The sequence below is a fragment of the Peromyscus californicus genome, unplaced genomic scaffold (genome assembly GCF_007827085.1).
Source record: "Peromyscus californicus insignis strain IS unplaced genomic scaffold, ASM782708v3 Scaffold_12__1_contigs__length_115047231, whole genome shotgun sequence".
In the NCBI taxonomy this organism is placed as follows: Eukaryota; Metazoa; Chordata; class Mammalia; order Rodentia; family Cricetidae; genus Peromyscus; species Peromyscus californicus.
In genome coordinates, this window is record NW_026294413.1 from 90,465,737 (window position 1) to 90,493,229 (window position 27,493).

A 27,493-nucleotide genomic window follows, 5' to 3' on the forward strand; every position below is an offset into this window, starting at 1 on the left:
TTAAATTTGTATTGGTAAATATGTCATTGAATATAACTCAGTATTTAATAATCTCTTTGGTAATATCTATATCAAATATGATATTATTTGTTCCTAGATTATTATTCTATTGAAAATTTGTCTTTAAAATTCTATTTACAATATTTTTAGAATTTAGCATGAGAGTTTATCATCTAAATGCTGCTGTAATGTAAGATCTCATGTTTATTTATGGTGTTTCTGTGGCAGTTTCCATTACCGTGTGTAGTTTTGTATGCTACACACCAGGAAAATAAACGACTTTTTGGATTTGTTCTCCGGACATCAGGCGGAAGAAGTGAAAGTAGTTTGTCGTCAGTCTGCTATATATTTGAATCAAACAATGAGGGGGAAAAGGTACCTGGCTTTCAGAATGTTTATTTTATAAAGCACCTATCAGAGTCACAGTTTAACCTAAAATTTCTGGAGAAAACTCTCAGGTTGTGCCTAGTCCAGCTGAGTTGCTTGATGAAAGCATGCTGCTCTGGAGAGAGAGAGGAGTGCTGATGAGCGGAGCCTGTCAGGTTCTATACTATTGAGAGCTGGTTCACTCTTCTTGCCTCATTGACTTATCCTAGGAATAGAATATATTCCCATAGTCATTTACATCAGTATCATCACCTGAATCCCTCAGTCTTTGCATGACTTACTATTTCAGTAGTGATGTTTTCAAATTTTAAGCTTTTTCTATTTTTGAGACCTTTATATATGAGTACTGTGTTTACATCATTTCCTCTCCTCCCTTTCCCCTTTCCAACTCCTGCTTTGTTTGTCCCCCCCTTGAAAATTCATGATTTTAATTATTATTATTGGTGTATGCATGTGTGTATAAACCTTACAGAGTCCATTTAGTATTGCTTTTATATGCATGTGTTGGGGCTGACCACTTAGAATTGGATAGATAGCTTCTTGGGTCTCATCCCTGGACAAAACAGGGTCTTCCTCTCTCAGCAGCCATTGGTTGCCTGTAGCTCTTCATCTAGGGATTGGGCCTTGTAAAATTTCCTCCATTTACATTGGCATGTCAGTTGTTGTCAATTTTCAGGTCTTGTTTAGGGAACCATATTGTCATGATTTCATGGATCCATCTTCCCTGTCATGTCTAGAAGACTATCTCGAAGCAGATGTTCTGGTCTGCTGGCTCTTACAGTGTTTTAACTCTCTTACATGCATTTCCTGAGCCTTGGGTGTCGGGGTTGTGCTGCAGATGTATCCATTGGGCCTGAGCACCCTACGGCCACTTGTGTTCTGCATTTTGACCAGTTGTAGATCTCTGTGTTAGTCTCTATCAGTAATGAGTTTGATACCATGAGAAGTAGGATGGGCACATGATGGAGGGAAAAGCCAGCAGGAGAAGTTTCCTCAGAAGATTCTGAAGAAAACATGCTGACATTTTTTTTGGTTGAAATATTTTTAAATAAATTCTTATTTAACTAGTATGTTATCTCATTATAAAACTAGTTATGTCATCCATTTGGGTACTTGAAATTTTTAGTGTAATAGAAAAGTATCTGAGGTCTTCCTTTTTTATCCTTTTAGATTTGTGATTCTGTTGGATTGGCAAAACAGATAGCACTGCATGCTGAACTGGTAAGAGTCAGAGCCACTTAATTTCCAAGGATGTCTAAGCTAAAGCAGTGTAATGAAAGCTTTTTTATACTAGCAAGTAAATACAGTTGTTTTGCAAAACAAGATTAACAGTGGATGCTATTGTTCAGATATCATTTAGAATCTGGAGCCAGGTGGTGATGGTATACATCTTTAACCCCAGCACTTGGGAGGTAGAGGCAGGTGGATCTCTGAGTTTGAGGCCAGCCTGGTCTACAGAGTGAGATCCAGGACAGCCAGGGCTACATAGAGAAACCCTGTCTGGAAAAACTATTGATGTGCCATATATAAAAGTACTAAAAAACGCCGGGCGGTGGTGGCGCACGCCTTTAATCCCAGCACTCGGGAGGCAGAGCCAGGTGGATCTCTGTGAGTTCCAGGCCAGCCTGGGCTACCAAGTGAGTCCCAGGAAAGGCGCAAAGCTACACAGAGAAACCCTGTCTCGAAAAACCAAAAAAAAAAAAAAAAAAAAAAGTACTAAAAAGTTACAAAGCTCGTATTAATTGAAATGTGCAAAGTTTAAAGTTATTTTCTATTTAACATGTTTGTTTTATTTACCCACCCCCTTTTAGGATCGTAGGGCATCAGAAAAACAAAAAGAAATAGAGAGAGTAAAAGAGAAACAACAGAAAGAACTCAGCAAACAAAAACAGATTGAGAAGGTATCTATTCCTTTACGTGGTATTGGTGATGTCTAATTCATCCCTGTGACTTTTAGATTTTAGTTTCCAAGTGAAAGTCCATTTCTGCTTGTTCAGCCACCTCATAACCAGATGATTCAGTGCATAGCAAAAAGGGTTGACATCTGAATTGCGTAGTAGCTGCCATGAAATATAACTTTCTGTTAAAGAAACATGCCAGAATTTTTGTATACCAATAATAGACTTAATTGTCTTGCTGAAAGCCACATTGACTGTGAAAGGGCAAATACTTATTTTAAGAATCAGCACGAGTGTCATATTCATATATGTGCATGCATACACACACACACATACACACACACATACACACACACACACACACACACACACACACACACACACACACACACATGCACACAGTATTCAGCACAGGTTGGTCCTGGCAACCAGACTGGGGTGACAAGGCCTGAGGAAAGGACGGACACTGAAGACAGGAAGGTGCATAGACAAGCTGGGATGGGTGCTCGTTCTGATGGAGTGGCACCCACTGCCACACAACAGCCCAGAACTCAGTTTCTTATGTCCAGGTCTTGTGGAGGGGGAGCAGTCTATAGAGCTCTACAGGGAGCAGTCTGAGGTTGGAATCATTCCTGAGGTAGCAGGAGGGAAGAGGAAGCTGCGGTTGCTAGTTTTTATACACACTGTCAACATAGACCAGAAGGCAGCTTTGCCAGTTCCCATGGGCGTGAGACACTGTAGTCCTTGACAAGGCTGTGCTCCTGTCGATAACATGTTCACTCAGAGCTTCCTCCGTTCCCCTACAGCACATTCATTCATCCATCCATCCTTCCATCCATCCATCCATCCATCCATCTATCTATTTATTGTGGTACTAAGGACAAAACCTATAAAAGATTAATTAAAAGTACACAGTTTTCAGAGCCAAAACTTGATTAGGCGATCCATGAGATTGTAGGATCCTGTTAAGACTGGTGGCGTTGATGGTACGAAAACGAGAGAAAGTCACTGGGGAGGACACATGTGAAGAGACCAGTCAGAACTGAAGTGAGTCAGACACAGGTACCTGAGAAGAGAAGATGACAGAGACAGCACAGCAGTATAGCCTGCCCGAGGGCAGGTGGCAGCTGGAGAGGAGCAGGGCAGGGTGTGGGCGGCAGTGGAGCTTGCTGACTGGGGGATTACTTGCGTGGTGTACAGTGAGATATGAGGATATTCAGAACATTAGCCGTAGAACAAGAAAGGGAGGATAAAATAGACTTTTTTTTTTTTTTTGCATGTTTGCTTTTATGGAATTATTCATATGATGCCAAAATTCACCCTGGTGTCTGGTTTGTTGAATATATATAGTCTTCTTCTCATCAGATTGCCAGAACTATGCATGTGACAGGCTTGGAGTGGCTCTCAAGCATAGTATGAGTGCATAGAACACTAGTTCTCCATTTGACTGCTGACAGTTAACTTCGTTTCTTTTTTATCTTTCCACCAGGACTTGGAAGAGCAGAGTCGGTTGATAGCTGCTTCCAGTAGACCAAACCAGGCTGGTAGTGAGGGCCAGCTTGTTGTCCTTAGCAGTAGCCAATCGGAGGAGAGTGATTTGGGAGAAGAAGGGAAAAAAAGAGAATCGGAAGCATAAACTTGTTTTTGCTTTTTGATTGGTTTCCCCCTTCCCCTGGAATGTGGCACAAGGTAACCATGTTAAAAGATCAAGGAGGAGACTAAGCTTTATATTTGCTTGTTTCAGCTTCATTTACAAAAGACTAAGCATGATAACAGGTTATATTGAGCATATCCTTAAAAAATAAAATACTGCGCATTATCATCAAATTCTGCCTACCTAAATAAGACCTGCTTACTTCCTGTAGTAGATTGCTGAGGAATCACACTTGCTCAAGATATTTTTCTTTCAAATTGTGAACACTTTTTATCTTGCATTGTAATTGGCTGTCTCCATAAGAAATTATTTATTCAGATTCTGACATTTGTGTGTGTGCTCTCTCCCTTTCTTTAGGAATATCTTGTTGGTAGTGAGAGAGTGTTCAGCCGAATGAGCTTAAAATCTGTTCTGTGGAGAATTCTACAAGTTTGCAAATATTCTAACAATATTAAGTATGCAGTAGGATTTGTATGAAAACACCAGAAGAGTGGCAGATGGTGCTGTTGATTTCAGGGCATTTTCTGGCTTTGCTCCCTGTCTCTGATGTACTATATCATGGCAGTAGGAAAGACACTCAAGTGTCTCTGTTGGTGTTGATGCAGTCCTTGGTATTTGTCACTGTCTTCTCAGTTCTCAGGTTGGGCCTTTCATTATTGCTGCAGAGCAGTGAGGGTTAGAGTTTATTGAAAGATTTTGTTGTTGTTGTTCAAACATTTTATATTACAATTGACATGTAAAGGGAGTGTTGTAGAGTGATACTTTGTATTTTCTGTATTGTGAAATAATTTTTATTAATAATAAGTGACATTTCAAAAGATGTTCTATAACAATTATGTTTACTGCTTAGAATAAAAATGTGCAGTTTGGTTTAGAGAACATAATCTTTTAAATTTCAGACTGATAATCCCAGTATTTTCATAATCCCACATTTTGATAATGAATTGAATTGCCACTTTATATCCACAAAGGCAAATAACTAATTTATGAGTATAGAATAATTTGTACTAATTATTGTAAATACTTTTACTTTTCAAATGAGTCACAGGTCTAATTCCATGAAAGACTGAAAAGGAATTGAACTTCTTATACAGTATAGGACCAAGGAAGGAGTTAGCTTGCTACCAAGGTTGACATGTCCCTACAGTTTATCTTCTGTCAAAACTCTTTCTTCACTCAGATTTTAATCTGTTTGTAGATTTTGTTTTCATGTGTTCTACATGGAAAAGTGTATATATACATATGTATGCAGGTTAAATATATTGACTAAAGTATTTTACATAGTCATACATTTATAGATTTCAAGAGGTTAACCACTAATTTCACAAGTAATTTTCTCTTAGTTCTGTATTAGAAGTGACTTCTGTTTTAGGTATCAGAATATAGCTCAGATTCACACTCTTTAAGAACAGTTTTCTGTAGTAATGAGATAACATATACATACATATATATATATATGTATATGATCATGATATTGTTTTTATCCATGTGCCAAATGGGAGTAATGGTTATTTAATACACTTTAAAGTCTTATATTACCTAAACATACAGTTAATTAGTAGCAATTTATGGAGTACATTTGGTTAAAAGTATATTTTGTACTTACTAAAGGGAATGCTTTCACATTAGTGTTTCCTTCTTGTTAAACTAGAAATTGCTGTGGTCAGTACTTGATTAGTTGTGGCAAGTCTTGCTTTTAAGACTTTATGGAGGTTGGTAAGGTATCTGGTTTTTGTTGTTGGTTTTATTTGTTTTGTTTTTGTTGTCTGTTTGATTTTGGCAGTGCTGGAGATCCAACCCAGACTCTCACACATGCTAAATAAGTCCTCTACCACTAAGCTGCATCCCCATCCCAAGTTTTCAGTTTCGTGAAGTTTTTCCTTGATATAAGCTGTCCTGCGTACTTCAGGGGAAATATGTTGTTTTATATTAAGAGTGGTCACCATCAGGAGACAGTTTTACTTGCTGCTGCTTTGCATGGTAGCAAAGTGCTGCTATTTGGATAAAAATTCAGGCTAGGGGTGAGGGTTTTCTAATTCTTTTTAAGTCACATCTCATCGGAATTCCCACAGTTGCTGTCATGTCCACAGGTCAGACCAGAATGTGTCCCAATGCCCAGGACACGTCCTGAGTGGGTTGAACAGTTCGGATGACTCCAGTTCTGTTGCTATTAAACTGTATGGGATTCTGCACATCAGCTTTAATCAGCTCTCCTGCTTGAAGAAGGCTGCCTGTGAGCTTCTTCCTAAACGTTAATGCTGATCTTGGGCTGTTGTACTGTCCTCCAAAATCTCTCCCAGCTTTTTAGAAATTAACATTTCTTTAAAAAACAAATGAAATTTAGCCTACCTAATTCTATTGTGCATTCTGTTACTTATATTGACAGTACTTGCATAACTGTGGTAATAAATTCAATAGAAAATTGCTTATTTCTGTATCCTTGCTAGAGACTTGCTATAAACTTGCTAGAGACTAAAACTGTCCCTTTGAACTGAGTCCCTGAATCCTGAAGCTAATCTTGTTTTTGCCCTGTATTTAAAGATTACTTGGTGTTTAATTTCAAAAGAATTCCTAGCTCCACAGTGTTGGGATGAGGAAGTTGCCATTATTTTTGAGAAAAGGATAGTAGGATATACATAACATTGTAGGTCACACGATTTTGTATGGTGAACGTTCACCAGTTACTACAGGAACCCCACTATTTACGATTTGAACTGACAATATTGGCAGACCCTGAAAGCTACTATATTATAAAATCTTCTGGTATCTGAATGAAATGAGAATATTAATTTGATAACAAGCCTGAGCATTCAGATCATACTTTAAATATTAAACACACCAGTGTATGTCGCAAGCAAGCTTTTCATCTTGTTTTTAGCAAGTTTGAGTTATTTCTCTTTGATGAGATTTTTATTCTACATTAATAACAAAGATTTGAGACTAGAACCATGCTGAACTTTTAATCAGCCTCTGGCTACACTTGTAAGTAATTGACTTCAGTTGATATGAATACTGGGGATTAAATGATAATTAATGTGCAAGACTGCTTTGTATATTTTGTGATTTTTGTAATGTAAGTAAATTGATTAACTCTTATTTCACTGATGATATTAACCAACTGTGCAGTGTACAATTAAAAAATCATGCAGCATCTCTTTAAAATTGGATTTGTGATCATAGTCATGGTATAGCTTGTGGGGCAGAGAACTTATTTTTTCATTTGTCAAAATAGGTATTTGCTGATAAGGCTTCAAGAAATATGTTGGATTTTTTAAATGTATAATAAAGTCCATGATTTTTATACAGACTTTATGTATGAAATATTTGATAATTACTCTGAATTTTATTTCTCCAAGTAATTTCAGATATTTTCAGTCTGGGGCTGGAGAGATAGCTCAGCAGTCAAGAGCACACGTTCCTCTTCAGAGGCCTGAGTTCAGTTCCCAGCACCCACATCAGATGGCTCACATTTCCTGCAACTTCAGTTTCAGTGGATCCGACACTTCCTTCTGACATTCATGGGCTTGTGCTCACATGCACAACCCCCACAGACATAATACACACATATAATTAAAAATAAGAAGACAAATACTGAAGTTTCTTTTAATCCTTTGTAACAGTTTGGCCCCATAACAGCCAAAATAGGGGGAAAAAGTCACTTATCAAGAAAAGTTTAACTTTTTTTATAGCAAAGGAAAGAGACTTCAATAACTATTCTAGTAAGTTATTTATGATACATGCTTTGTGCTGTTATCCTACTTGAAGAAATTCCTCTGGTTATAAAGGCAGGTTATTGTTTACTCCGCTTAAGTAGCTTGGACCTGCAGTTTTAATACTAATGTATTTATTCCATGTGCTCTTTGTAGTTTATTATAGCACTTAGCAAGCTCTTTCCTTCTGCTGAGAGTTTATATTCTAATTTGTTTTGAGTTTTACAAAAATGTATATGTACTTGTAGGTCAAGGGAGTGGATGAAGTTAACTAGAATTTTATAACTTATCTAATTGTGCATATGTGACCTGAGCAGACATTTCAAGGTCACTAATACTGGAAAAATTTTAGTGTTGTAAAAATAATTGTAGGTCTGTGTTTACTCAAGTAGCTAATGTAGCCATGGATCCTTATATCAGAAATCAAAGAGCTAGCCTGGTGGTGGTGGTGCACGCCTTTAATGCCATTAATGCCAGCACTCATGAGGCAGAGGCAGGCGGATCTCTGTAAGTTCAAGGCCAGCCTGGTCTACAGAGGGAGTTCCAGCACAGCCAGGACTACACAGAGAAACCCTGTCTCGGAAAACCAAAAGAATGGAAAAAAAAAAAAGAAAGAAAGAAAGAAAGAAATCAAAGAGCTTTAGTTGCACTAAAATGGACTATGTTAATGCTAAAAATATTAAAACTGAATATGGAAACTTCAATGTGATGGCTGACTGGGCTGCAGTGAAACGGAATGTATCATCTTACCTCTCTGAGGTGCCATTTGAACAAGACAAAACCTGGCTTAATGAACACCTGTACTTTTCCTCACCTTTCTCATGCAGAACACTATATATAGGAATAAAAAGTTGGTTTATTTTGTTTTGTTTTTCGAGACATAGTTTCTCTGTGTAGTTTTTTGTGCCTTTCCTGAATTCACTCTTAGCCCAGGCTGGCCTTGAACTCACAGAGATCAGCCTGCCTCTGCCTCCCGAGTGCTGGGATTAAAGGCATGTGCCACCACTGCCCGGCTTTAAAAAGTTTAAGTATCTTTTACTTATATACAGTGTAGCATAAGAATAAAAATTAATAATTAAAAATATTTTTAATTATAAAAATTTAAATATAATTAAAAATGTAATTAAAAATATTCTTTACATGTAATATAGTATAGAACTAAAAATTTAAACGGGCATCTTCTGTTGGTAGTGAGCCCTTTCTCTGTTCAGTACCAGCCTGTATTTAGTGCAAAAACCGTAAGTTCATTGAGTCGAAAACCATTTAAATTCCTCTGCCAGGGATCACATTAATCAGTAAGTGGTGAGACATAACCAGGAACTTTCAGAAAGATGGCAAATGTTTTTCCCATCAGCGATAGAATTTCAGTTCAGAGTTGTAAATGACCCTGTCTGTGTACTTGGCTATAAAGCAATGATGTCAGCTGACTGGGATTTGAGCACATGGGCTGCTAGTTTCTAGGTCATGTAATGGGCTTCTTCTGCTCAGTTGATCAGAAGACGTATTTTCTATAAAAAGATTACAAGCTGGGCGGTGGTGGCGCACGCCTTTAATCCCAGCACTCGGGAGGCAGAGCCAGGCGGATCTCTGTGAGTTTGAGGCCAGCCTGGGCTACCAAGTGAGTTCCAAGAGAGGCGCAAAGCTACACAGAGAAACCCTGTCTCGGAAAAAAAAAAAAAAAAAAAAAAGATTACAAGTCTTGGCCAGGTATGGTTGTGCACACTTCTAATCTTACCTCCAAGAGGCAGATGCAGTTGGATCTGTGAGTTCCAGGTCAGCAGAAATGAGAGAAAACAACCGTCGGATGTGGCACCTGTTATTTTGAGTGCAAAGAAATTGCATTCATACACTTACTGTAAGACCAGAACACAGTTAGAACTGGGGGTATTTCAGTCACTTGAAATCTGCTGGCTCCCAAGGCAAGCCTAGTAACCTAAAATGGCTTTGAATTTGAGGTCCTCCCACCTCACTTCCTGAACTGTTTGGATTATAGGCATGCGCCACTGCACTTGCATGAGTTTTTGGTTTTGATTTTTAATTACCTTGCAGGTTCTAGCCATGTGTTGAGAAACTATGTTCAAAGCTACTTTAAAAATTTTAAATTTAGCTGGGCGGTGGTGGCGCACGCCTTTAATCCCAGCACTCGGGAGGCAGAGGCAGGTGGATCTTTGTGAGTTCGAGGCCAGCCTGGTCTACAGAGCGAGATCCAGGAAAGGGGCAAAGCTACACAGAGAAACCCTGTCTCGAAAAACAAAAAAAAAAAAAACAAAAAAAAAATTAAATTTATTTTTGGCAATCACACATGTATATATTTTGATTATATTTACTCCATCACCTCCTTTTATCCCCCTTCCATTCCTGCTGAGCCCCTTAATAAGTTCCCCTTCTACTTTTATTATTTATTTATTTGACTCACTAGTAATTAGAGTTGCTTGCGTGAGTATGAAGACAGGGCAGTGCAAATGTAACAAGTAAGTAACTTACTGGAGGATGGACAACTTCCCAGGGTTGAACCACTGAAGAAAGCCACTCTCCTTTCCCTCAGCAGCTGTTAATTGCCAGTAGCTCCTTGGGGAGTGGTGGGGCCTCATGAGCCCTCCCTGATCCATGATGTTTTTTTTTTTTTGTTTGTTTTATTCATTTAGAAAGAGGTGTGTGTGTGTGTGTGTGTGTGTGTGTGTGTGTGTGTGTGCGCGCGCGTGCGTGCGCGTGCGCGCGCATGCGTGTGATCAGAGTACAACTTGTTAATTTTCTCCTACCACTGGGCTCTGGGGGGCAAATTCCAGTCATCAGGCTGATGTGGTCAGTGCTTTTCCCCTCTGGCACCACAATGGAATGCTGGCAGGCCCAATCTTGTGCAGGTAACCAAAGTTTCTGTGAGATCAGGAGATCACGATGACCATGTCATGTACAGTGTTTCATAGCAGCCCTCCCCATCCTCTGACTCTTAACAGTTTTTCTGTTCCTCCTTCTGCCATGTCCTTTGAGCCCCAGAGGGGGATGTTGTGACTGTTTTGTTTAAGGCTGAGCACTCAGTAGTTATTTATTCTTAGCATTTTCACCAGTTATAAGTCTTTACCTTAATTGACATCTACCGAAAAAAGAAACATCTCTGATCAAGGCTGAGGTAACTAATTGCTAATATAATGTATTTAAGAGGCAGTTTGAGAACATGTTCATTTAGCAAAACATCAGTAGGATCCTTCCTAGGGCTTATGACCTCTGCAACCTGGTACTTTAAAAACACCACCACCACCACCACTCCCCCAAACAAAAACAAAAACAAACCAGGTATATAGTACTAGGCATGAATTCCTTCTTGTGGGGTGAGTCTCAAATCCAAGCAGAGAGCAGTTGGTTAGCCCATCACATCAAGGGTACATTTTGCCTGCCAGTTCAGTACTGTAGCGTGCAGAGTCCCCAGCTGGGTTAGACTGTGATGAGTCTCCTACCCCACCCTCAGATGCCTGCATAGCAGCTCCAGCACTAGGAAAGCTAGCCAGCAAGGAGGAAACTTCAGCTCATTTCTTGATATCTTTGTGTCCAGCAACCAAAGTATGTGATGTCTTTAGCAATAGTGTCTCACCATTAAGTCATGGTGGGCAGTCAGGAGCAGGACCTGTGTTACCTGAGACTTCCGAACATCTCTAAACAGCTCATAGAGAGGTATCCCACACAGAACAACTGTAAATGATGGAGCTTACACCGAAGTTTTAATTACTGAGTGAAGAACAAGTCATTTACAACAAGTCAATTGTGAAGAAAATGCTGCAGGTTATACCTTTTTTCTCCAGAATAGGTCAGTTACCAGGCTCCTGTAAGACTTCCTTGTCCGTAAAGGTCATACTCTTTGTAAAGGACATAAGCTTTTAGACAGTTGGGTAGTGGAAGAAATGACATGAAGACAGGGCAGCGCAGACGGAACCGTCCCATACACTTCCGGATCTTAAGGCGGCACAAGTGTTGTAGAGAACGAGGGTTTGCTGAAACAAAAGGAATTGCTTTGTTTTTTGGTGACCTGAGGGTTTAGTGGACAAATGTATTTGATAATCTGTGTTAATAACATTTCTGTTTGCCATACTGTCTCTAGGGAAACAGCTCTTCAGTTCTCATCACAGCCTTCCATGAGGATAGTTTCAGAACCACATCAGTTGTGAGTCTGGCTTGTGAGACTCCCAAATCCTTCAAGTACTTAAATATCAGCTTTCCCATCTTATCTCTTTGCTGAAAGCTCAAAGACCCCAGGAGAAACGAGATTAAGAAAATCTTAATTTGACCCAGGCAAGAGAATTCATTTAGGGAGCTTCATTTTATATGCTACAGGGTTAGAACTTAGCTTTCCCTCTTGCTATTGCCAATTCATAACTTATAATTCCTGGATGAATATTGTTTCCGTAGCCATAGGTTAAATGGATTGAGGAAGAAGTGTTACCTATCTACAAGTAAGTAATTAGATTTCATTTAATGGAAATTGATGATAAGCACACATTAAGTGTAGTTATAAATAGCACCGTTGTGAAAGAATAGCATTTTTCTATTCTTTTTAGGTCAACCTTTTAATCCGAAGAATGTTCTAAAAATATAATAAAGATAAATGTTTTGGTCGGAATTTTCTGTAAGAAAGATACTCACTCAAGATAAAATGTATTTCTGACCAGAGCTTCTGTTTTTCAAGCACAGCTTTCAATTTTGAACAGATTTGAACTTGATCAACATAATCAAGCATCACACGAACAACTTTTCCAGAGAGATGCTGTAGCCATGACAAAGTTATGACTTCACAAAACTGGGAGGAGAACAAGCAGAAAGCAAATGAAAAAGCACTGAGCATCTGTAGGGTAGCAGAGTCATGAAGAGTACTAAACTCAGGCACTAGCTTGTCTGATCTCAGGTGGCCTCAGAACTCCACAAGGTAACGAGGCTTGGCAGATCGGTCCATAAGTTTGTTGCTTGGTTGTCTGCAACAAAGATAGCTTTCTAGCATCAGATGTGAGTGGGAGTCTGCACAGATACCCAGATACCCTTAAAGAAAGGGTAGACACGTGGAGCCTTCTGGCCAGCTGGAATATGGGTGTGTATTTCTCCTGTGAAACACAAAACTGTCTAGTTGGAGGATAAATTAGTTCTGGTTCTTAGAGAAGAGAATGAGACACTTTGGTTATTTAAAAAAAAACCATTTAGCGTATGGGAGTCCTCATGCATGTGCATATTCTGAGGTCAGAGGACAATGTTCTGGAGTTGGTTTTCTCCTTCCACTATGTGGGTTCTAGGAATCAAACTCAGGTCATTAGGTTTGGTGTTAAACACCTTAACTTGATGAGCCATCTTGCAAGTCTTTTGTTGTTTTTTTTTGTTTTAAGATAGAGTCTTAACTGGGTTGCTCGGGCTGGCCACAAGTAATGCCTCCTGAGTAGCTGGGACTCCATGTATGCCATCATGCCGGGCTGACATTTTATTAAAGCTTTTATTTTTTTGCATTTTCTGTTATTTAGAACCTAAATCTGATCCTGATGCTAGAACAATATGACAGTTTCTGTCTTTAAATAATTTATGTGCCCTTACACAAGATGTCAAAATGAGAGTTGAAGTTATAATATATGAGCTGTTTGGGAAATAATACCAGATGGTGTATGCCTAAATGCCAGATCAGTGTGTAAAGTAACTTGTACCCTTATTACCTAAAATAAAACCTTTCACTTCATCAAACTGTTTCAAAATCTTCCATTAACCATGTTATTTGTTTTGAATTTTTTTTTGCGGGGGGGGGGGGGGGCATGTTTTAAGACAGGGTTTCTCTGTGTAACCTTGGCTGTCCTGAAACTCACTATGTAGACCACACTAGCCTCAGACTCATATAGATCCACCTGCCTCCACCTCCCAAGTGCCGGGATTAAAGGTGTGCACCACCACAGTCCAGCCCTTGTTTTCAAATTTTGATAATATAAATTCAGGTATGTGTAGAACATCCACTGTATGCTAAGTTCAGACCTAAAAGCCAAGGAAACAAAATGAACAAGAGCTTCATTTGTAAGGAGGTGCAGAATAGTTAAAATGATGATTCTAGATAAATGCTATAAAGGAAGTCTCCATAATAAGTGAGTTGATTGAGGGAGGGAGCTACGTAAGGTGCATAGGGAAGGGCCTGTGGGAGCGGACACTTGAATAAGACCTGAAAAGTGGAAGAAGCCACTTGAAAGCCCTGGAAAAAGTTGAAGGTGAGGAAATAGCAGAGGAGGTAAGGTAAACCCAAGAAACTGCTATGTGAGTCTCTCCCTATCAGAAAGACAGCAAAAGGAAATGGGCTGATCAAGTTTGAGAGCTAAGAGAGAGCTAGCCAAAGAAACACAGTGATTAGAGGTATGGGGAACTTAGAAACATTTTAGCTAAATAAATAATTCACAGAAAAAGTAGCTAGAATACAAGATTGTGTGCATTCTTTAAAGCCTGGGCTACCAAATGAGTTCCAGGAAAGGCGCAAAGCTGCACAGAGAAACCCTGTCTCAAAACAAACAAAATAAACAAACAAAAAACCCCTTGCTCTTGTGTTCAACTTGTGAAATGTCCTCATAGTTCTGACTAAAGTCACTTTCTCCTCTGAATTATTTCTGTACTTCTTACATCTCCCTACTGTTAGGTTTAGTTATTTTATGATATATCATACTAGAGTCTTCCCAACATTGAGCTTTTCCAAGGGCATATTGTGTCTGTTGTTACAGTTCCAAGGCTACAGACAATGCGTTTAGGGAATACCACCAGTACTGTGGACTTACCAAAGTATCTTTAATAACTGTAGATGTCCAGCCTTCAAAAGTGCAAAATCGATGAACTCTGTCCCCGTGAGGACAATCAAAACACCGCTCTGTGTCATACCCATAATTCAACAGCATCCTGAGCATGACTTCATCTTTGAGTGAGTACTGTAGTGCTGATGGGAAATGCAGAGGGTTAACTCTGCAGAAGTAATTGACGTTGGCCCCGTGCCTCAGTAGTAGACTTATGAGCTCATAGTTGCCCATCCTGAGAGCTATCTGGAGGCAGTTGACTGGGTCTTGATTGGGTAGAGCTCCAGCACTCAGAAGCAGCTTAACGGAAGGGAGATCACCATTTGAAACAGCAAAATACAAGGCTGACTTCCTTTGATCATCATAATGTTTACGGATTCTCTGATCTAGCATGAAATTTACATCAAATCCAGCCTGAATGAGAAATTCCAGGCACTGGGGGTGTGCCCCAGCTGCTGCGCAGTGAACTGGACTTATCCCACTCCTCTTGATGGCAGTAATATCCGTAACTGGAACCAATATCTTTAGAGCTCTGGGGAAAAAAAATTTCAAAATGCACTCAGGTTGTTACAGTGCAGAGCTAACCTGTTTATGATCCTCTTATCCCTACATTGAATGTATATGTTAATCAGGTGGTATTTAGAATCCCTACCAAAAGTGCTAGTTTCTTCAAGAAACTCAGATGTCAAGTAAAATTTAATAAAACTACTGTTTAAGTTAAAACTGAATCACCTGAGACCCAAGACTTCCCATATTTCCCAAGCAGCTCTTTAAAAAAATTAGTTATTACTATTTCCTGTTACTTACAATTACAGAATTGAACTTACAGTAAGTGGCCTTTGTCAGCTGCCACATGAATGGGCAGGTGGCCTGAACTTTTAGGAATGTTGGCATCAGCTCCATACTCTAGCAAGAGAGTCACAGAATCTGGATTTCCTCCTCTAACGGCTTCAAGTAAAATAGAGGAGGAATCAGAAGCCTGGCTGTGAACGTTAGCCCCTAAAAAGAGGAGAAGTCTCATTAGGCAAAGATTCTTTTCCACTCTATTGCTTAAGCAACCTTAATATACCATTACCTCCACTAAAAAGTGGCTCAGCAGTTAAGAGCAGTTGTTGCTTTTCCAGAGGACCAGGGTTTGGTTCCCAGCACCCATGAGGTAGTTCACAACTATCAGGAACTTCAGTTCCAGGGGATTTGATGCTCTCTTACCTCTGGGCACCATACATACATGTGATGCACATACATGCTCGCAGACAAACACTCATACACTTAAAAATCAAACATTTTAAAACAGCACCTGTTATAGTAAAACACTAAGAATCAAAGACTAAAATATGTGCTCCCTTTTCCCAAGTGCTGTATAAAATAGTTGGGAAGAAAACCATGGGATAAGTAGTTTCTAAGTTACAGTTTGGTTGACTTTCAGAGTCATTCAATAGGTCGTTTGGCACTTGGAACTCCAGTAAGAATACTTGGTAACAGGTAGCTTGCTTTTGAGACTGGCTTAGAAAAGCCACCCTAACCCATAACATGCTTGCATGTGGAGTGGCACAACAAGCAGCTATTTCCATGTCATCTAATGATACTTTGATGAAAAGGGACATTTGTTATTTTTCAAATTATTAGAGACTTCATATAATAAAGGACCCTAATTCTTAAAGTTGAGGACTGTTGATAGCTACAAAGGTAAATGTGCCCACACTTCGTCGAGTATGTAGGTTAAGTGTCTCTAGAAGATCTAGGGCAGGGACTGGGAGGGGAGCTGGGAGCTGAAGAAAAGGAAGATGTCTGAGTCGATGCTAGATGTCTAGTGGAGCTGAGCACATTCTGAGCATATTTGGAGCTCAATAAAAAGGATGTGCCTTTAACTTAGAGCAGACTCCTTCATCACGAGGGCTGCACAAGAACCTCCTTCCTAGAATGCAGTAAGCAATCTAATAACCATTTTTGAGTGTTCACTATGTCCTGGACAGCTGGGGCTGCATAGAGAGACCCAGTCTCAAGAATCAAAGATAAATAAAAAATAAAATCTTAAAGAATTTCTAAACTTCACAATGAACCTCAGAAGTAGGTTCTAATATCCTCATTTAAAGGTGCAGAAACTCAGGCTTTCTGAGTTTAAGTTCCCCAAGGACACAGACCTAGTAGACAAGCAAGGTGATTAAGATATTTGTGTGCACATCTCCAGATCCAAGCTTACTTCTATGAGACCATGTTGCTGTTGCAGCCACACAGGGTGGTAAAGTAATGTGATTTAGAGTCAGATATGACTTCAGGTGCTGACTCACTGGCCGGCAAATGGTGGTTTGGTAAAAGATTGAAAGTTTGTTGTCTTTCCTCTGTCTCTATGTTTAAATCAGTGATCTAAACAAAGGCTTACTCTTAGGCTAGAGATGTAGTTTATTATTAGAGTTCTTTTGAAGAATGCAGAAGACTAGTTTAAACCCCAGCAAAGCGCGCGCGCGCACACACACACACACACACACACACACACACACACACTCACGACAGACAGACAGACACAGAGTCTGTCTTTCCTCAAAGATGGAAGATCTGGTGTTTACTTTTTGTTATTCTAGTGAATAACTTTTGACATCTCTTAGATCACATATGTCAGGTATCATGCTAAAATTAAAGTCATTTGTTAGAGATCTGTTTCCTGTATAGAAAAGGAGTAAGTGTACAAAGAACAGGACTGTTCTTTGATATAGGGGACTCTGCCATCTAGAGTATTGTAGACTGCGACTACATATTACTAAAAGCCAAAGATTCTGGATATAAAGAGAAGAAAAAAAGATACACTGTTGGGCCTTCATACACTGTTTTATTGGACACATTAATGATGATCTCAATGATTTATAAGTTTTCTGAGCCAAGGGTCTCCGCTACTTAACCCAAAGTCTAGAATGCTCATCACTATAATACAGTGCTGAGGTAAGGGAATGGGGGTAATGGAGGAAGTGTTGCAGCTGGTACAATCTTTGATCCTCTTTCCTCAAGTGTGGGATGAGGTTGATACCTGCCTTACATATTTAAAGGACTGTGTGTAGCACACAGACAGCTAAATGCCTGTGGGATAGAAAGTACTCAGTAAGCATGACTTATCCTCTCTTCTCATGGTTATTACTAGAGCAGAGGGCTAGGACCAAAGCAAAGCAGTCAGGAGGAATTTGCTATTATCTTAGTAACTTGATGACATATTGCCTCATGAAAACCTTGGAGGGGGTGGAGGGAAAGAAGCCAGGAGGGGGAGATGATAGCTAGATAGATGATTGATAGATAGGACAGATACAAAGTAATATTAGTAGAATATTCCTGTACACTGTGTGAAGATACTTCATTGCGATTGGTTTAATAAAAAGCTAAATGGCCAATAGCTAGGTAGGATTTTCGGAGCAGAGAGAATGCTGAGAAGAAGGGCAGAATCACTAGGAGTTGCCAGCCAGAGACAGAGGAAGCAGGAAAGCAGCATGGGCCATACAGAGTAAAGGTAATAAAGCCACGAGACAGAAAGTAAATGAATAGAAATGGGTTAATTTAAGTTATAAGAGCTAGTTAGAAACAAGCCTAAGCTGTCGGCTGAGCTTTCTCAATAAGTCTCTGTGTGGTTATTTGGGAGCTGGCTGGATGGACAGAAAACGTCCACTTACAGTAGTGGTTTTTTAAAATAATTTATATTTTATGTGCATTGGTGTTTTGCCTGCATGTAAGTCTGTGTAAGAGTGTCGGATTCCCTGGAACAGGAATTATAGGCAGTTGTGAGCTGCCATGTGATTGCTGTGAATTGAACCTGGGTCATCTAGAAGAGCAGCCAATGCTCTTAACTACTGAGCTATTTCTCCAGCCCTGGCTAATAGTGTTTTTTTCTTTTTTCTTTTTGTAAGCTGTGAGCAGCTACTGTCTACTGGGTGTTTGTGTGGTTGAGACAAAGTTGAGAGAGAGAGAGAGAGAGAGAGAGAGAGAGAGAGAGAGAGAGAGAGAGAGAGAGAGAGAACACACGAACGAACATGGATTGTTCCAGAGAGAGAGACAGAGAGACAGAGAACGAATGAACATGGATTGTTCCAGAGAGAGAGAGAGAGACAGAGAACGAACGAACATGGATTGTTCCAGAGAGAGAGAGAGAGAGAGACAGAGACAGAGAACGAACGAGCATGGATTGTTCCAGAGACTTGGTAGGAAAGGACAACCAGCACAAAAGTTTAAAACTCTTAGCATGATGAGGGAGTATTGGGCAAAAGTCATCTACAACCTTATAATTTGCAGAATTGTGTCATAAGAATTCAATCTCCACATTTAGGCTTTTAAAAAATGTTTTGTTTTGTTTTGATAGGGTTTCACTGCATAGCCTTGGCTTGGCTGTCCTGGAACTAGCTCTGTAGACCAGGCTGGCCTTGAACTCACCATCTGCCTCTGCATCCCAAGTGTAGGATTAAAGATGTGTGCCACCACTGCCCAGCTGAGTTCAGGCTTTTTAACCGCCAACATTCACACACAATTTTCTCAAACACTGGTCTTTACAAAATGTTAAAGTCTGTTATTTTGAAACATCCCTTCAAGAGGGACTCTTTGGGAGTCTAGAGAGATGACTCAGTGGTTAAGAGCACTGGCTGCTCTTCCAGAGGACCCAAGTTCAATTCCCAGCACCCACATGGCAGCTTACAACTGTTTTAACTCTAGTTCCAGGGCATCTGACTCCCTCTTCTGGCCTCTGTGGACTTTGCATTCATGTGGTAAATGTACATACATGCAGGCAAGACACTCACACACAAAAAATAGAAAGAAATAAGTCTTTAAAAACAAACAAACAATAAATCCCACCCCCCCAAAGCAACCCTTGGCTCTCAGTCCTCCTGTAATCAGTCATTAGGTCAACCTTGCCTTTCTGCAGTAATAGTTCCATGATTTCAGTGTGTCCACCTTGAGCAGCAAGGGCAAGAGGAGTAAACCCGTAGGAGCTCCGTGCATCTGGGTGGGCCCCAGAAGCCAGCATCAATTTTACCATGTCCCATCTGCCTAGCTTGGCAGCTTCATGGAGAGCAGTCCTCTCGTTGGCACATCGCAGATTGACATCCGCTCCATGGCTGATCAGCAAGGTGGCCATGTCGTAGGAGTCTTTCAGAACAGCTGGGAAATTGTGAAGTGGACATTATATTAATGTGATGTAAGGTAAGTGGTGTATAGCTAGTAACCCTCAGCTCCTTAAAGAATTCTTCCCCTCCCCTCACACTCCAGCATTTTGTGTTTAGGAAACACATTGTAAAATAAGGCAGATGCCGGGCTGTGGTGGCGCACGCCTTTAATCCCCAGCACTCGGGAGGCAGAGGCAGGTGGATCTCTGTGAGTTCGAGGCCAGCCTGATCTACAGAATAAGCTCTAGGATGGGCTCCAAAGCTGCACAGTGAAACCTTGTCTCAGAAAAACAAAACAAAACAAAAGTAATGTTCGTAGTGCTTTATATCAATGCAATGTTTGCTTTGTAAGCCATGAGTAGTTACTGTGTACTGGGTATTTACATGGTTGAGACAAAGTTTAATTATTTTCTCAAGAAAATGGGAGCTTAGTGGAGAGATTCACAAGATCCATAGGCAGTCAATGGTTGCTGGAGGATACTGAGACATTTCTTCAGCGATAGACCACTTGTAAGTTGTCCGTGCTCCTGTAAATGACCTCGTACCCATGCTTCTTTAAGCAGCCCTAATTAAACTCACTGGATCATCAAAAACAAGGGCATGAAAGGGGGGGCAGAGCTGAAAAATGGGAGGGGATTAGAGGGACGGGAGAGGGCAGTGGGGGATGGACATGACAGAGTCCATTATACACATACATGAAATATCGTGCCTAAATGCCACATCAGTGTACAAAGCAACCCCTGTATTTACCACCTGAAAATACATCACACAGCATAAAGCTTTTCACTTTGCAGAAGTGTTATAATGAAGCCGGTATTATGCGTAAGTAATGTATGCTTTTTTTTTTCTTAAAGAACGAAAGGCCAGTGAGATGGCCCCGCGGCAGAGGCACTCGCTGCCATGCCTGGTGACCTGGGTTCCATCCCTGGGTCACACATGGTGGAAGGAGAGAAACAACTTCTGCAAGTTGTCATATGACCTCCACACACGTGCCGTGTCAGTGGACCTCCCAACCACCCATAGGCAATGAGTAAACAAATGTAAAAATATTATAAAAAGGAAATAAAATGCATGTTTACCTGTAAATTCCTTCGGAAGGACAGAAATGCTAAGGCCAGTCTAAACTTGACCTTGCTGTCTACTAAAATTGCTCCTTCACCCGTGACATGGAATGGTGGTGACAATTTTTGCTTACATGTTAATTCTATTTTTGGAATTGTTTATGAAAAACGACTTTACTAAAAGTGAACTCTGTATTTTTAATGAGAGTCTAAATGCTTAGTACAGTCCTAAGATGCCCGCAGCTGCTTAGCAGGGGCCACTCACAGCAGCTGAAGCCACCTCAGCAAACGGATGGACGACTAAGATGTAATTTCAAAATGTGTAGGGGAATGGCACTGCTCACGGGAACTGAGAGTGTGGACCTGGTTCCCAGAGTGTGCAGTACAGAATGCTCCCTGGGCTTCTTTGCGCCGAAAATGATCATGCAGTTAGCAACAACCACAACAAAACAGTGTGCTGGCCTGGATCCCCGCACCACCAACACACAACATGAATAAAGGAAAGGCAAAAATCCAGAGAGGAACCCAGCCTTTCCCCATCATTGTGAACAACTTCAGAGGTTAATGTGTGTTTGCTTTTCACATGTCACTTTTACATACACTACCATCACGCAACACACTCGAGGTTTCGAGAGGGGGGACTGACCCGCAGTTTCTCTGGTGTAGTGCTCTGTAGTGTATGCACGGCCTTCTCAGAAAGAGTCAGGGCCATGGAGACAGCTTCGAGCAGTGTGGTGTTGATAAATTCCATTTGTGCTGGATTTAAAGAGCCAGCCACTAGAATTCTTCATCTTTCCCAGCTATCTTTGCTCTTCCTCCGAGGATTTTTTTTTTTTTTTTTTTTTTATGTTTTGTTTCTTGGGACACAGTTTCAAAATCCATGCTAGCTTTTTTTTTTTTTTTTTTTTTTTTCGTTTTTCGAGACAGGGTTTCTCTGTGTAGCTTTGCGCCTTTCCTGGGACTCACTTGGTAGCCCAGGCTGGCCTCGAACTCACAGAGATCCACCTGCCTCTGCCTCCCTCCCGAGTGCTGGGATTAAAGGCGTGCGCCACCACCGCCCGGCCCATGCTAGCTTTTAACCCACTGTGTGAGTTAAAAGTCAGGAACAGTTGGTCACAAGCGAAGTCACCACAACCAGTTGTCTGAAAGCTAGAAAGCGGGTCTCTGTGTCTGGCCTGCAGGTACCGAATGGACAGGGCCCTAACTGTAAAAGCCTGTGGGGATGGAGGAGACCTAGACCCTTCTCCAAAAACAAGGTGTTCATTTACCTGTAAGAAGAGGAGAATTGCCTTCCAAATTCTTAGCATTTGGATCGCAGCCATTGAGAAGGAGAAAATGGGCATTTTCTAGGAGGCCACCGCTGACAGCCAAAAAAAGTGGTGTTTCACCGTTGTGGGTGGTCTGTTCCCACACACTGGGTTTGGAAGCTGAAACAAATTCATCACACCACACAGGTTAAGATGCAGAAATAAACTTATTCTTCAGAAGCATCAAGAGGAGTGGAAAGGAGTTTACCATTCAGGGTTATTTCTAAGATGTTCTTATTTAACTGCACTGCCGCCTTATGCAGAGGAAGCCAGCCGTCCCCATCGGCTTCATCAAATGCAGACTGGTACTTGGTTAAGTGTGCCAATGCACCTTCCTTACCTGGTACAAGGAAAACAAAGCAGATTCACATTTGGCACACACAGGAGCCCACGCTACTTCTGAAATCTACCACCACGGCTGGAGTGAAGAAGAGTCCGAGCACCATCTTCAGTGACAGGCAAGTTTAGCCGTCATAGGACCAGCACCGAGGCTTTGTACCCAGCATCCCTCCCACCCAGACCCAGGACCACCCCCAGCTCTGTCTGCACAGGAACTCTGGCGTTCTTTGATAAGTTATGTTGAGGTATTCTCCCAGAAAAGGCCACTTCAGATTCTGGGCCCCTCAAATGCCTGGTCTGTAGGAGACTGTTTCCAGGCTTTTGGAGCATGGAAGGAAATGCTGCTGCCACCGCTGTACCTCAGTATACATTGAAGGGAGACTAGGAAGAGTACTTAACTGTCTCTATTGCTTCAACTATCTCCTTATAGTCAGCACTCGAAATGGAATGGGATCTGCATAGAAAAAAATCTGTAGTTATAAACCTGCTGTTTCTGATGGAAGCCCAAAGGAAAAGGCAAAGACCGCAGTCATTACTCAGGGATGAACTCTCATAGGAGGCAGCCAACGAGACCCAGTGGAAACACTTGCCACGAGGGTGGGCGTGCAGCTTAGTGTTAGAGTGCTTGCCTAGCATGCAACATCCTAGGTTTGATCTCCAGTGTACATGTGAATGCATGCACACACTCACCCATGCACACTCACATACGTGTGCTTGTGCATGAGTACAAGGGTTGGGGGAGTGAGAGACCATTTGTGAACTGTAGAACGTTTCTCAACACATTATAGGGAAACCGCCTCTCCAGGTCTGCCATCCCTCATTAGACATAACTTCTTGGAGGCAAGGAGACAGGTCTAGTTGGGAGTCTAGACTGCAGTGTGTGCCTTCAATAAATGTTGCCGAACTGACTCAAACCTGTCTGACATTGAAATAGCATTGTACCACATGAAAAAAAAATTGCTAGCTACTCTATGATTTAGCAAAAATTATTGTTAAAAAGTACATAGTCAGGGTGTGAATTCCCCATAGTCAGAATTCTTTCTCAGGAAACAGTAACAGTTTAAATTCTACTTTTATCAAAATATCTACACATGAAAGCATTGTATGTGAGTTTTTAAATTTTGAGACAGGATCTGACTGTGTAGCCCAGGGCTGCTTCAGACCCCTGCCTTGTGTCTGCCTCAGCAGGGATTGTAGGCATGCGCCACTGTGCCTGGATTCAACACATGCATCTTAGATGATTTTCTCTGATTACTCAATGAGTCCAGGTTGGAGAGAATGACTTTTCTTAGACGCTTGGTCCTGTTCACAACGTGGCCAGTTGATTCTCCTTTAAAACAGTGCTCACAGGTGTAGTGCTGTATTCGTTTCCATACATTCTGTAAGAATGACTGCACTGTTACTGACTTAAAACAGCACAAATCCGTTACTTTACAGTTCTTCGGTTCTGGACGCTCACACAGATCTGGCTCCTCCTGAAGGTTCTAGATAAAATTCTCTTTCCTTGTCTTTTCCACCTTCTGGAGCCATCACACGGTTGGGATGTGGACCCGTTTCCTTCTTCAGGTCCTTGATTGGGGGTCCTCCCTCCTGTGACACCTTCCAGGGGCTCCCCTCTTCCTGCCCCCACCCTTCACCTTTCAGGGCCCACCTGGGTCACCACGCTAGGTGATTAGCATCCTTAACTCCGTTTAGCTTTACTTCAGTTTGCTAGATAAGGTTTGTGTACTCAGGGTCTAGGAATTAGGGAGTAAGCGCCTTTAGGCGGCCACTATTCCACATAACACAAGAATATTCTCTCCCGCCCCCCCCCCCCCCAAGACAGAGTTTCTCTGTGTAGCTTTGGATCCTGTCCTGGATCTTGCTCTGTAGGCTGGCCTCAAACTCACAGAGATCCGCCTGGCTCTGCCTCATGAGTGCTGGGATTAAATGTGTGCGCCACCACTGCCGGCAAGAATATTCTTGTTTTCTTTCGTGTGTGTGGTCCGCGTGTGTACATGTTCACGTGTGTGCATGACTATTCATGAGCACGAGCAGAGGTCCCCATCTGGTGTCCTCCTCCACCGCTCCTCCACCGCGTCTTTCAAGATAGGCTCTCTCACTGGGAGCTCATCATTTCAGTCAGATTGGCTGTTGAATGGCAATGAACTGTGGGTACTGACATGTCTCCGCTTCCCCGAGTACTAATGTTGCAGATGTGCACCACCATGTCTCTAACTTATGTGGGTGCTGGGGACCCACACACCTCATGTTTGTGCTGCAAACTTTATCCAGCCTCCATTCTAGATTTCCAACACTAGCGAGTGCCTGGCCCAATCATCAATCTTCTCTGGGTATTGTAGAGGTTTCAAAATTTAGTAAATGAAATTTATGTAATGACTACCATTTCAGTTTCTGTGAAATATTTCCATACTTTAGTTAGTCAGAATCTCTTACACTTTTAGACTAAAGGTATTAATTCAACATCAATTGCTTGGTTGTGCGTTTTAAAACCACAATCATAAGGCTGATGTGACAAGACAACCTAGTAAGTCTGATTTATTTGTAAAACTTTAAGCATTTAAATACTGTTTTAATCATCATCCTAAAGTGAACACCAATGTCTAGGAATAGTGGTGTGGTGGGAATCACAGACTGTGGACCCCCCGGCTCTTCATCAGCTGAGTGAACTTGAAATAGTTACTTTTCTGTGCTTTAGTTTCCTTCTTTCTAAACGAGAAAATGAACAGGACCTCTGCATAGAGAAGTAATGAGAATTAAAATTTAAGTGAGTTAATAATTATGAACAGTTCATGGCATATTGTGATCACACCATAAATTTGTTACAGTTAGAAAATACTATAGGATGCTGGAAATACGACTCAGTGATTAAGAGCATGTACTGTGCCGGGCGGTGGTGGCACACGCCTTTAATCCCAGCACTCGGGAGGCAGAGGCAGGCGGATCTCTGTGAGTTCCAGGCCAGCCTGGGCTATAGAGCGACATCCAGGACAGGCTCCAAAGCTACACAGAGAAAACCCTGTCTTGGAAAAAAAATAAAAAACAAAACAAACATAAAAGCAAACAAACAAAAGAGCATGTACTGCTTTTGCAGAGGACCAGAGTTTGGTTCCCAGCACCCACACTGGGCAGTTCACACCCACCCCTAACTCCAGCTCCAGGGGGGCACCCGTACTCAAATGCATAAATCCACCCCCCCACATCCAATATACAAGATAAATCTTTAAAAATCCTATAGGTTTGATTTAACCCTCATTTTCATATTTAACTGTAAGATCATTTGAGGTTAAAAACTATCCTGCTTTATCTGAGCAGGTGAATAGAGGTTGCCATGCCAAGCAACCTGGGTTTATCACCCAGAAAAACAATGGTTTCAACCTCCGAAGGCCAACGTTGCCGATCAGAGAGCATACATGAAGCTGTGCATGACTGTGAACTGTCCACACCGAGGGTAAGGGCGAGTCTTACGCCGTTCAGAGACCTCGTGGCTGTTTCCTACCATACTGCCAACAAAACTTGAATCCCTTCACCCAGATGCATCAGTCTCTTCTGAGGTTACAATCGGTCCTTGGATCTGGGTAGATGAAGACTGGGCTCCTCACCTGCCTCGCTGAGGGAATTTTCCGTGTGTCTTGGTTGGGTTCATGTATGCCTTTAACTCCCTAAGGACAGTTGGGTATGGTCTTCTCTGCCCCTCCCTAGCCTTCATTCATTTCTTCCTCCTGCTTTCCAGTGTGCATCTTCTCACCCAGAAATGTTGTTACCCCCTTCAACTATTTTCTTTACTTATTAAATTCTTAATCTTTCCAAGACTTTTTTCTGTGCATCTGGGCATCATATCCTATACACACTTAAGTTGCAGTTATTCGTTGGGAATGTAGCTCAGTGGTATAGTGCATGCTTTGCAGCCCTGTGGCCTTGGATTCAATTCCAACCACTACTGAAAAAAAAAAAAAAAAGGACAAGTATGGTGGTTTGAAAGAAAATGGCCCCCAAAGGAAGTGGCACTATTAGAGGGGGGGCTTGTTGGAGGAAGTGTGGCCTTGTTGGAGGAAGTGTGTCATTGTGGGGGTGGGCTTTGAGGTCTCTTTTCTCCAGTTTCACTAAGCGTGACAGTGAGTTGACTTCCTGTTGCCTGCGAGATGTAGGACTCTGAGCTATTCCTCCAGCATCATGTCTGCCTGCATGCCGCCATGATAATAATGGACTGAACCTCTGAAACTGTCAGTGAGCCCCAGTTCAATGTTTTCCTCTAAGAGCTGCCGTGGTCCTGGTGTCTCTTCAGAGCAACAGAACACTGACTAAGACCCTCCCTGTGCTCTCTCTGCCTTCCCCTTCCATTTTTGTCACATTAGCGTTAGGATCATGACTCGTCTCAACTGTTGAATACTTCTTAACACCCGTTGCCCATGAGGAAGACATTACCTCTCATCTTCTGATGTGGGCTGAGTTAGTCGTGGCTTGTAAATATCCAGCAAACTCCGTTGAATGATGAGTTGGGTGTCAAAGTCAGCATCTGCGTCCTCATCACTGTTGGAGTAATCCATGTGCAACTTGGATAGGTTCACTTTCAACTCAGAGTGAGTTCAGGTAGTTTTTCCAGTTGTGAAAAGATTTTCAACTGCTTAAAAATATGGGTGACATTTAGAAAACTAGAAAGTTGATAGGATTGAATAATGAAGAAAATGCAAATTTTGAAAACAAAATATTCATTTGAAAATTTCCCATGAATTTAAATGTTTTCTGGATTGCCATAGAGTCAACGTAAATTAGAAGTTTCTGTAAATAGACATTTATTTAAAGCTTATTCAAGAAAACCTTCCTTTCACATGAGACTTAGGTTATAAATCATTGCCAACTATATACACCAAAGGTTAATGTCTAAAATATGTAAAGAACTGCAAAAATTAAGTACCCAAGCCCTCAAATGATCTAGCCAATCTGAAGGCTAATGAACTGTATAGATAGTCCTCAAAAGAAGAATTTAAACGGCCAGTCAATGAGATGCCCCGGTGCCAGAAGGTGCTCACAGCCTCTGGGGGAGAAAAGACATCAACAGCCGTACCCAGCACTGGATCCTGCATATCACAGGAACAGCATGTTTAGGAAGAGATGCCCAGGAGTGTGAGAACTAACCACTTTCTGATGGGCCATGAGACCTGCTCCACAGGAGGGACTTCATGCTCGGGACTGTCAACCTGGTCATCCTGCTTGAGATCAGAG

The 27,493-nt window shown here is 41.4% G+C and overlaps 2 protein-coding genes across 3 annotated transcripts in view; one reads left to right on the forward strand and one right to left on the reverse strand.

The window, feature by feature from the left end:
- The window catches only part of Appl1 (adaptor protein, phosphotyrosine interacting with PH domain and leucine zipper 1), a 44,355-nt gene extending 37,109 nt beyond the window's left edge, over positions 1–7,246 (forward strand). Inside the window, exons 19-22 of the mRNA XM_052733820.1 lie at positions 229–375; positions 1,558–1,608; positions 2,199–2,288; positions 3,775–7,246. Coding sequence (XP_052589780.1) covers positions 229–375; positions 1,558–1,608; positions 2,199–2,288; positions 3,775–3,921 — 435 coding nt within the window. The 3' untranslated portion in view covers positions 3,922–7,246. The remainder of the gene's footprint in view (positions 1–228; positions 376–1,557; positions 1,609–2,198; positions 2,289–3,774) is intronic.
- Positions 7,247–11,343: 4,097 nt separating this feature from the next.
- On the reverse strand, positions 11,344–27,493 carry Asb14 (ankyrin repeat and SOCS box containing 14). Of its 2 annotated transcripts, XM_052733821.1 has the most exons (9): positions 26,696–27,493; positions 22,653–22,724; positions 22,140–22,282; positions 21,893–22,051; positions 19,310–19,558; positions 15,259–15,430; positions 14,420–14,963; positions 12,282–12,435; positions 11,344–11,632 (listed from the first exon to the last, which is right to left on the reverse strand). In XM_052733821.1, exons 1-9 carry the CDS (start codon positions 26,815–26,817, stop codon positions 11,454–11,456), a joined length of 1,794 nt encoding a protein of 597 aa, XP_052589781.1. In that variant the 5' UTR covers positions 26,818–27,493; the 3' UTR covers positions 11,344–11,453. The 2 variants fall into 2 exon arrangements, with proteins under 2 accessions (XP_052589781.1, XP_052589782.1); XM_052733822.1 differs by having other exon boundaries at positions 11,521–12,435; positions 19,313–19,558; positions 22,140–22,274; positions 22,672–22,724.

Excerpts from the sequence above, each read along its gene's own strand:
- Asb14 (XM_052733821.1), bottom strand. The coding sequence starts at position 26,817 with ATGGATTACTCCAACAGTGATGAGGACGCAGATGCTGACTTTGACACC. Across the intron at positions 15,431-19,309 it reads ACTATTACTGCAGAAAGGCA|GGGCTAACGTTCACAGCCAG; the intron begins AGGTTGACCTAA and ends TCCTCTTTTTAG. Across the intron at positions 11,633-12,281 it reads AGAAATACATTTTATCTTGA|CAAACCCTCGTTCTCTACAA; the intron begins GTGAGTATCTTT and ends CTTTTGTTTCAG.